The following is a 10,091-nucleotide window of genomic DNA, read 5'->3' as shown; positions in this document are numbered from 1 at the left end:
GGTTTTGGGCCAAACAAATCTAACATAGCATTATAAGCATCAAACGTATGGCTACTCAAGAAATCCCCTCCGCTAATGGTATCAAAAATGCATCTATTCCAAGGAGTAATGCCTACATAAAAATTGCGAAGAAGAACGGAAGTAGAAAGCTTCCTAGTAGATTTATTTTGAGCATTGCAAATTCTATGCCAAGCATCTTTTAGATTTTCTCCCTCCCTTTGTTTAAAATTAAGAGTTTCATGTTCGGGAGTAACAATAAGGATAGGAGGACTAGCCATTAAGACAAGATAAACGATCTAACACACGAGCAAGCAAAAAGAGGCAAGCGAAAGAGAGAGGAGAAGATTGGGAAAGAGAGGGCGAATAAAACGACAAGGGTGAAGTGGGGGAGAGGAAAACGAGAGGCAAATGGCAAATAATGTAAATGCGAGGGAGATGAGTTTGTGATGGGTACTTGGTATGTCTTGACTTGAGCGAAGACCTCCCCGGCAACGGCGCCAGAAATCCTTCTTGCTACATCTTGAGCTTGTGTTGGTTTTCCTTGAAGAGGAAAGGGTGATGCAACAATAGTAGCGTAAGTATTTCCCTCAGTTTTTGAGAACCAAGGTATCAATCCAGTAGGAGACTCCTCAAAAGTCCCACGCACCTCCACAAACGAACAAAGAACTTGCAACCAACGCGATCAAGGGGTTGTCAATCCCTTCACGGCCATTTGCGAAAGTGAGATCTGATAGAGATAGTATGATAAGATAAATATATTTTTGGTATTTTTTGATATAGATTGGAAAAGTAAAGATGCAAATCAAAGTAGATTGAAAGCTTATATGATAAAAGATAGACCCGGGGGCCATAGGTTTCACTAGTGGCTTCTCTCAAGATAGCATAAGTATTACGGTGGGTGAACAAATTACTGTCAAGCAATTGATAGAAAAGCGAATAATTATGAGATTATCTAGGCATGATCATGTATATAGGCATCACGTCCGCAACAAGTAGACCGACTCCTGCCTGCATCTACTACTATTACTCCACATATCGACCGCTATCCAGCATGCATCTAGAGTATTAAGTTCATAAGAACAGAGTAACGCATTAAGAAAGATGACATGATGTAGAGGGATAAACTTATGCAATATAATATAAACCCCATCTTTTTATCCTTGATGACAATAATACAATGCGTGCCTTGCTGCCCCTTCTGTCACTGGGAAAGGACACTGCAAGATTGAACCCAAAGCTAAGCACTTCTCCCATGGCAAGAAAGATCAATCTAGTAGGCCAAACAAAACTGATAGTTCGAAGAGACTTGCAAAGATAACTCAATCATACATTAAAGAATTCAGAGGAGATTCAAATATTTCTCATAGATAAACTTGATCATAAACCCACAATTCATCGGATCTCGACAAACACACCGCAAAAAAAGAGTTACATCAAATAGATCTCCACAAGAGAGGGGGAGAACATGATATTGAGATCCAAAAAGAGAGAAGAAGCCATCTAGCTAATAACTATGGACCCGAAGGTCTGTGGTAAACTACTCACAACTCATCGGAGGGGCTATGGTGTTGATGTAGAAGCCCTCCATGGTCGATTCCCCCTCCGGCGGAGCGCCGACGAAGGCTCCAAGATGGGGTCTCGCGGATACAGAAGGTTACGGTGGTGAAAATTGTGTTTCGTTTGCTCTTTTTATGTTTCCAGGGTACGTGGGTATATATAGGAGGAAGAAGTACGTCGGTGGCCGCCCGAGGGGCCCACGAGACAGGGGGACGCGCCCTGTAGGGGTGGGCGCGCCCTCCACCCTCGTGGTCACCTCGGCTGCTTCTTGGCTTGCAATCCAAGTCCTCTGGATCACGTTTGTTCCAAAAATCACGCTCCCGAAGGTTTCATTCCGTTTGGACTCCGTTTGATATTCTTTTTCTTCAAAATATTGAAATAGGCAAAAGAACAGCAATACGAGCTGGGCCTCCAGTTAGTAGGTTAGTCCCAAAAATGATATAAATGTGCAAAATAAAGCCCATAAGCATCCAAAACGGGTAATATAATAGCATGGAACAATCAAAAATTATAGATACATTGAAGACGTATCAACCACCTATCGGAACCACGCCAAAAATCACCGTGTCTTCATTGCGTTTGATTTCTTAGATCCCTCCTTTACATTCATATGCAAAGTCTTTACTTTCCACTGCTCAACTCTTAGACTTGCATGTGTAGGGTGTTACTTGACTTGGTAGAATTGCTAAAATTTGCCTACAACTAAAATTAGGAAAATGATAAGTTTTTTTTTGGCCAAGTAGTCTAATCACCCCCCGCCTAGACATACTTTTCGATCCTACACGTTTTGCATGGATGTTCGGAGGACGTCCGTGACCGCATTATTATACTAATATGGTGAATTTGGCAGCTGTACAATGACCTGGTTCACAGTAAGGAGGTACCCACCCCCATTGATATTACGGTGGAGTTCCTTGATAGCTATGTAAAATCCATCGTTCTTGCTGGGAGGTACACAATTGAGGAGATAGTTAAAGGAAAGATGATAGTTATGGAAGCAGGGTACAGTCGGTGAGGATTCCAACCCCTGTTCGTCGCTGGCCGCCACCTCCGATCGATCGGATTGCGTTATCTGTTGATGGTTCATTTTCTTTGGAGGATGGTGAGGCGGCTGCAGACATGATTCTTCACGTCACGATGGTTCCCCTATTGCAGGAATGCCTAACAATGATGGGCGCCTAAAGCCCAGCAGTGACGTGTATGCAATGCATGCAATATTAGAGAAGACAACCAAACATGTCCTGGAAGAAAAGAGTGAGGGTGTGGGCGAAGATATATTCTTATTTGGGGAATTAAAGTAAGGCATGGCCCACCTCACACGTATTCATCATTGTATTCTATATCGTATAGGTGCCAAAAATGTTAATCGGCACAAATCCCAACACAAACTGTACAACTCAGGTTCTCGGGAGCCATTCCGCCGCTCCCATACAAACACTACTAATATAGTAGGTACAAATCACCATGCATGTTCCGGGGCAGGATTTCAAGAAGCTGCGCCCGTGGTGCTCCCGAGCATTTTCCCTGCAATTTTTTTGCATCACACAATAAATTATCAATGTCCTCGCAAACAAAAAAACTTGGTATGAATTGATACCTCTTTGGTCATGTCACCGAGATGATTCCTTCAATGAAAATGTTACGAAGAAAAGAGACGCAGAGACATGTTGAATGTCACCACACACTCCTAGGGTCACACTCATATTTATGGATTCGTTTCTTAAAGCGTAGATAGATAGATGAACTAGGAATATCGCCATAAAGAAAGGAAGAAAGATGAACAAGGAACAAACACTGTGAGAGTCATATATCGTGTTCGGCCGTCGAGCCACACATCTGCCGTGCCAAATAAGCTAGGAAACCATTTGCATGCCGTCACGCACCCGCACGCCCAACCATGATAAGATATCGCATCAAACTTTTCTAGTGCTATGAAGCGTGGCGGCCGATTCGTCTGCCTCATCTCATCTCATCTGTGGCGCGCCGCGGTTTAGCGTGGCAAACTGAGGATCCAATCCCGATTATGCGGCTTAATTTCACAACGCGTGAACGAGCTAGGAATAAATGAAGCGCAGGAAAAGTCATGACAGGCTGTGGAAAAGAAAAACCCAGCGCCAGCAGTGGCAGGATGGTTAAAAGCGGGGCGACCGCGAGGGCAAACCCGTCCATCCCGCGGCCGCCCGCCTACCCCTAAAAACGCACGGAAGGAAAGGGCCAAGTGGCCACCCCCACCACCCCACCCCACGCCGCGCCGCGCACCGCACCGGAGCCGCCTTCCTTCCTTCCTTCTCCCCCCTCTCCCCCTCCCGTGCTCCTCTCCGCCCCACCCGCGCTCCACAGCCGAACCCTAACACGCGCGCGCGCGCCAGGGGCCGCCCCGATCTGCGAGATGTGGCGCAGCCGCGTGTCGCGGGGCCTCCGGGAGGCCAAGGCCGCCGCCGCCGCCGCGTCCAGGCGCTTCTCCACCACCTCGGTACCCCTCGCTTCCGCCTCCCCCCGCCCCGATTCGTCGCATCTAAGGCGTCGCCCGCTTTTTTTTCTTCCTTCGCTCTTCTGGTGACGTAATGCCTTGATCCGAGGTCGCGATGCGGTCGCGGTGATGGCGATGCCCTCGTCGTCGTGTTTGAAGTGTTGTTTTATTTATATAAAAAATGGATATAATATCTGGGAATATTTTTGGTGATAGCCTGGTTCAGCTCGAGCAATAGAGCAGGATTTAGCTTGATGCCTGTGGGTCGAATCGCAGCACGCGCGCCCAGATCAGGCGCTGCTTGATTTGCTTTTTTCGATTTTTGTGTGATGAGATTGCGATGGAAATTTAACGCGTCTCGTTCTGTTTGGGGCGTATGGTGCCTGTAATTGCAGTCCTACACGGTGGTGGATCACACCTACGATGCGGTCGTGGTTGGAGCTGGAGGCGCGGGGCTCAGGGCCGCGATTGGGCTCTCGGAGCATGGGTTCAACACCGCCTGCATCACCAAGCTCTTCCCCACGCGGTCGCACACTGTGGCAGCACAGGTAATTGACAGCCTGCTTTTCTAGCACCTGTGTTTTTATTAGGTTGCCTTCTTAGCTTCCATGGAGCTTCAGTTAGATTTGCTGATGCTGCCACTAGATTTATTCATGCGAATAATTTTGCAAAACAGAGAATAGCAATTGCGTGTTGTGCATGGGCTTATTGGTCGGTCACTTTGGGGGCATACGCTACTGTATTTTGAGTGAATGTTATGGTGCTGTACATACTTTGCTCTTTTAGTGTACACTCAATGTTTATTACCAATCGAGTTAGATGTTACACATGACAGGACAAATAAATCCAGAGGAGCATCTATCTTTCTTTTGTGGGGCTTTTAATTTGCTGCAAAGGTCATTTTACTTCCAAGACCAGTACACGGGTCAATTGTGATGGATTATGAAGTATCCATTGGCCCACTAGAAGTTATATTCGTACTATGAAATACTGTGCATTGCGCAGATTTTTAGGTGGTGTAGCTGTAGCAGCATGCTCAGAAGAAAAGTTAGCTCGACCTTGAACAGTTGCGTCAGTCTATATGCTACTTGCATGGAGGCATCAGCTTTTACATTCAGAATTTCTCACACAAGCAAGCGTGTTACGGAATTGGAATCAATTGGAAACAACACTTGCATGCCTAGTAGTTAAACCTCGATATGATCATTTGACACAACTTTGATCAATTAAAATCTAAATTTGGTTAAAGACTTGAATTGTGCACAATTATATTTGTACCACTTTGAGGTTGTTATTCTCTGTTTTGGAAATATATTCAGTCTGGGGATGCCATGCTTTTTTCTTGCTGATGTTATTCTCTGTTTTGGAAATATATTCAGTTTGGGAATGCCATGTTTTTTCGTACTGACCTTTCCTGCAAGAATGAAGTCATGAATCTGTCCGCAATTTACTTGTATTAAAGTATAATTCAGAAGTTGGGACGTTGGACTTGGAACAACTGTGGTATTTGCATGATTATTACCCTTCTAGTATAACTTAAGACTGATGCCACATGAGGTTTGTTAATTGGATGATCATCTGTAAAACTTTGTGCATTCTTATATTTTCTTTCCAGTAACTTAGTTTATTTTGCCTATCCATTTTTCATTATATTGCTAATTAAAGTTATCTATAGTCTGTACTTTCGATTTTTCTATCATTCTCACTACCAAGGGATTGATATATGAACTCACTGAAGCATGTCTGCGAATTTGTATTAGTCTTGTAGGAGTGCTAATAGATTCATGGCTTTGCTGTATGTCTCTAGATGGTGATTTGCAGTTCTGCACTGTTGCCTTCTGGAGAATGCTGTATTTGTTTTTGTTCTTCTTGCTATTAACACCTATGAATGCAGGGAGGTATAAACGCTGCTCTTGGAAACATGAGCGAAGATGACTGGAGGTGGCATATGTATGATACAGTCAAAGGAAGTGATTGGCTCGGTAAGTTTACATAGAGAAACAGTTTAAGAAATGCATGACAATGTTTCAACAACATAATATATTTTTTTCTTTGATGACTTTGAAGCTTTGACATGATATATTCTTATTCATCTCCAGGTGACCAAGATGCTATCCAGTATATGTGTAGAGAAGCACCAAAGGCTGTTATAGAGCTTGAGAACTATGGATTACCATTTTCCAGAACTGAAGATGGAAAAATTTATCAACGTGCTTTTGGAGGCCAAAGCTTAGATTTTGGAAAAGGTAATTTGCCTTCCATCATCGATCTGAGGTTGCAAACAGGCAGCTGTCACATATTTTCTTATCTTTCTTTTTCTGTGTCTAATTAATCTGCAGGTGGTCAGGCCTATCGATGCGCATGCGCTGCTGACAGAACAGGGCATGCTATGCTACACACACTTTATGGTCAAGCGATGAAGCACAATACTCAGTTTTTTGTTGAATATTTTGCGCTGGACCTTATCATGGACAAAGAAGGTACATATTTGTTTGTCGTGTTCTGGTACCATCCAAGACCCAGGATTTGTATCCCTCTACTAGATATGCGGTAATAATTTGATGTAGACATACTGAAGGAAAATAGTCTTTGATTGTTGCATTCAGCATTAACTTTCTTTGCTTTCTATTACACTTAATGCGGATATTTGTTGGATCTTATTTTTCCTTGGTTTTTAATTGCCGTGGTTGTGCAGTTGCTGTAGATATTTTCTACAGGCATTAAGTCATTAATGCATTGTCTTTTAGGGCCGCTAAGATTTTGTCTTGTGTGTACCCGATCTTGTTATAATGTTGACAAGATCTGTTACATGATAGTTTAAAAGTATTACCTCCGTCCCAAATTACTTGTCTTAGATTTGTTTGTCTTAGATTTGTCTAGATATGGATGCTAATGAGCCCTTTCAATGGATATAATTAGATCTATAAATAGTGCTTGCTTTCTGCACCGCATGTTTAGGACACTGCTGATTAATGCATACTTATTTTCCAGGCACCTGCCAGGGGGTTATTGCACTAAACATGGAGGATGGTACCCTTCATCGTTTCCGTTCAACAAATACTATTTTAGCAACAGGAGTAAGAATCTCTCTGTCTTGGCTTCTAAGTGGTCATTTTCAGTTTACTGCCTATCTTATCCCTGTCTTGTTTTATAACTCAACAGGGTTATGGCAGAGCTTACTTCTCTGCTACTTCAGCTCACACATGTACTGGTGATGGCAATGCTATGGTTGCACGTGCTGGGTTACCCCTTCAGGTCAGTCTTCTGAACTAAATCTAACTGATTTAGCTACTTCTCAAGATGATATGGTTATATCTATCTGTTGAATTTGCAGGATCTTGAGTTTGTGCAGTTCCATCCTACAGGCATTTACGGTGCTGGATGCCTTATAACTGAAGGTTTTACATAACTAAAACTTTTTTATCCTACTGTAATCACATGTGTATTAACTCTAGCTTTTGCATGGCACATTTCTCCAGTCACTATTGAAATATCAGGTAATCAACCAACTTTCTTACATTACTATGTCATCATTCATTTTCAGGCTCCCGGGGCGAAGGTGGTATTCTTAGGAACAGCGAAGGTGAGAGGTTCATGGAACGATATGCCCCTACCGCCAAAGATCTTGCATCTCGTGATGTTGTTTCAAGATCTATGACTATGGAAATTAGAGAAGGACGTGGTGTAGGTATGTTTCAGTTCTCTTGTTTTATGCGATTATGCTTTAGGCGGTGATCTGTTGTTGTTGGTTGTTCTCACATCACTTGCTGTTTCTATCCTTCAACCTCAGGACCAATGAAGGACCATCTCTACCTGCACCTTAATCATCTTCCTCCAGAAGTTCTAAAGGAAAGGCTTCCTGGTATATCTGAGACTGCTGCTATTTTTGCTGGCGTTGATGTCACCAAAGAGCCTATTCCTGTTTTACCAACTGTGCACTATAATATGGGCGGTATCCCGACAAATTATCATGGGCAGGTATGCTTTGACTATGCAGTATGGATGTTATTATGGAACTATCTTATAATTATAATGCCTATGCTCTAACAAATGTCCTGCTGGTTTGCACAATGCACATTAGGTGGTGGATATCAAGGGTGATAACCCAGACACAGTTATTCCTGGTCTGATGGCTGCTGGGGAGGCAGCTTGTGCATCTGTTCATGGTGCAAACCGTCTTGGTGCAAATTCACTTCTTGACATTGTTGTCTTTGGGAGGGCTTGCGCAAACAGGGTTGCTGAGATTTCCAAGCCAGGCAAGTTCATGTCTTGTTGACTAGTATTTTGTTAGTTGTTTTATTACCCTTAGCTTATTCTCGTTCCATGGTGCACCATATTTATTATAGGAGAGACACAGAAACCTCTTGAAAAAGACGCAGGGGAGAAGACCATCGCTTGGTTGGACAAGCTGAGAAATGCAAATGGATCACTGCCTACTTCGAAGATTCGCCTCAACATGCAACGTATTATGCAAAATAATGCTGCAGTTTTCCGTACACAGGAAACTCTAACAGAAGGTATGCACACATCATTTGTATTCTTCTTCACTGTAAATTGTCTTGAGGGCATTTGGCCGTAGGTGGTGAACATGTTAGGTTAATACAGTAAACTCCAGCACCAAAGTATATGAAAGGTTCTAGAATGATGACTTTTCACTGGTCTTTGAACTTATCAGGTTGCGAGCTGATTAGTGAAGCGCAGAAAAGTTTCCATGATGTCAAGCTCAGTGACAGAAGTCTCATATGGTAAGTCTCTCTCATTAAATGGTGTCATGTTCAGCTTATTTTCTATGTTTCTACTAATTGGGCATAATAATTGTCATTGGTTTCTGCAGGAATTCGGACTTGATAGAGACCATAGAATTAGAAAACCTGCTAATAAATGCATGCATAACCATGCATTCAGCCGAGGCTCGCCAAGAGAGCAGAGGAGCTCATGCTCGCGAAGATTTCAAGGTATGCTGCTCTTTTGATCACTTGTGCTCTCTTGTGTGTGCACCACAGCTTTCTTGTTTGTAACAATATATTTCCTCTCTTTCATCGCAGACAAGAGATGACGACAAGTGGATGAAGCACTCGCTAGGGTTAGTGTCTTTAGTACTCTCTGCGTAAAGAAATATAATAGAGGGAGTAGTTCTCCATTTCACATATCAAGAATCTGACGATATCTTTCATGTAGGTACTGGGAGGACGAAAAGGTTAGACTAGAATACAGGCCAGTTCACATGAACACCTTGGATGATGAAGTCGAGACTTTCCCGCCGAAGGCACGTGTTTACTAATCCGGACAAGGCTGTGAACGCCTGTCTCGGTTGTTTGATAAGGGTATAGCTCACAGCGCGGTGTCTTCCAAGTTGAAATAAATTTGCAGGGACCCTCCATTCTCTCAAAAGGTTCAGAACTGTAATATAATCGGGAATCGCCAGTATACTTTCCCTGACCAGTGTAACCTTGTTGCAAAGCTTCTGATGATTATATTTTGGTCCTGTATCACCCTTTGGTTGGTAGGAATAAAGACGTGTACCCAAATTTTGATGGTGTTTGACACTGTAAATAAGTAGATCTCTGTTCCAACTTCCTACTGTTGATGCTTCTCTGCAGATTCGTTTAACTTTTTGCGAGAAGTAGTCCTTGAATTGCATTGCATTGCATTGCGGAAGGAGAATATTGGATGTAGACGCCGCTCGTTGAAATGATTTGGCTTTCCGGTTCTATTTTTTTTAGAGAAAAAGGGCTCTCAGCCCCGGCTCCATTTGTATTACCAAATGAAACCCAAAATAACCATTATCCTGTTACAAGCTCGCGGGGGGATAAAACAGCACACATGCTGCCCCAGCAAAAGGCTACCTCAGGGGGCCAGGAAAAAGAATGCGTGGAGGAGTAGGATTGGCCGTTACCTCTGCCGGTGCCCCCAGGCGCGTTGGGTTTGGGCTGGGTTTGCCGGCGCTAGTATGAAGTCTTGGGTGCGCTTGGGAGGCATGACTGGGCTGTTTTTTTGCCCCTTTTACGGTGCCGGCGCAGAGAAAGTAGCCGTGGGGGTGGCACTTGGGGGGGCGCAGAGAAAG

At 43.5% G+C, this 10,091-nt stretch overlaps 1 protein-coding gene across 1 annotated transcript; it reads left to right on the top strand.

Moving 5' to 3' along the window:
* The first annotated feature begins 3,768 nt into the window (after window positions 1-3,768).
* LOC123113485 (succinate dehydrogenase [ubiquinone] flavoprotein subunit, mitochondrial) lies at window positions 3,769-9,600 on the top strand. The gene is made up of 16 exons (XM_044534724.1): window positions 3,769-4,030; window positions 4,423-4,575; window positions 5,922-6,009; window positions 6,127-6,273; window positions 6,367-6,507; window positions 7,019-7,104; window positions 7,190-7,282; window positions 7,362-7,425; window positions 7,572-7,715; window positions 7,818-8,005; window positions 8,109-8,283; window positions 8,374-8,544; window positions 8,703-8,772; window positions 8,862-8,982; window positions 9,073-9,110; window positions 9,206-9,600. Exons 1-16 carry the CDS (start codon window positions 3,947-3,949, stop codon window positions 9,306-9,308), a joined length of 1,866 nt encoding a protein of 621 aa, XP_044390659.1. The 5' UTR covers window positions 3,769-3,946; the 3' UTR covers window positions 9,309-9,600.
* Window positions 9,601-10,091: the final 491 nt, after the last annotated feature.

This window comes from Triticum aestivum, chromosome 5B (genome assembly GCF_018294505.1).
Source record: "Triticum aestivum cultivar Chinese Spring chromosome 5B, IWGSC CS RefSeq v2.1, whole genome shotgun sequence".
Lineage (NCBI taxonomy): Eukaryota > Viridiplantae > Streptophyta > Magnoliopsida > Poales > Poaceae > Triticum > Triticum aestivum.
Note: the sequence above shows the minus strand (reverse complement) of the source record. Positions and strands in the feature narration are given on the sequence as shown.

Excerpts from the sequence above, each read along its gene's own strand:
- LOC123113485 (XM_044534724.1), top strand. The coding sequence starts at position 3,947 with ATGTGGCGCAGCCGCGTGTCGCGGGGCCTCCGGGAGGCCAAGGCCGCC. Across the intron at positions 7,283-7,361 it reads GTGCTGGGTTACCCCTTCAG|GATCTTGAGTTTGTGCAGTT; the intron begins GTCAGTCTTCTG and ends TTGAATTTGCAG. Across the intron at positions 8,545-8,702 it reads ACAGGAAACTCTAACAGAAG|GTTGCGAGCTGATTAGTGAA; the intron begins GTATGCACACAT and ends TGAACTTATCAG.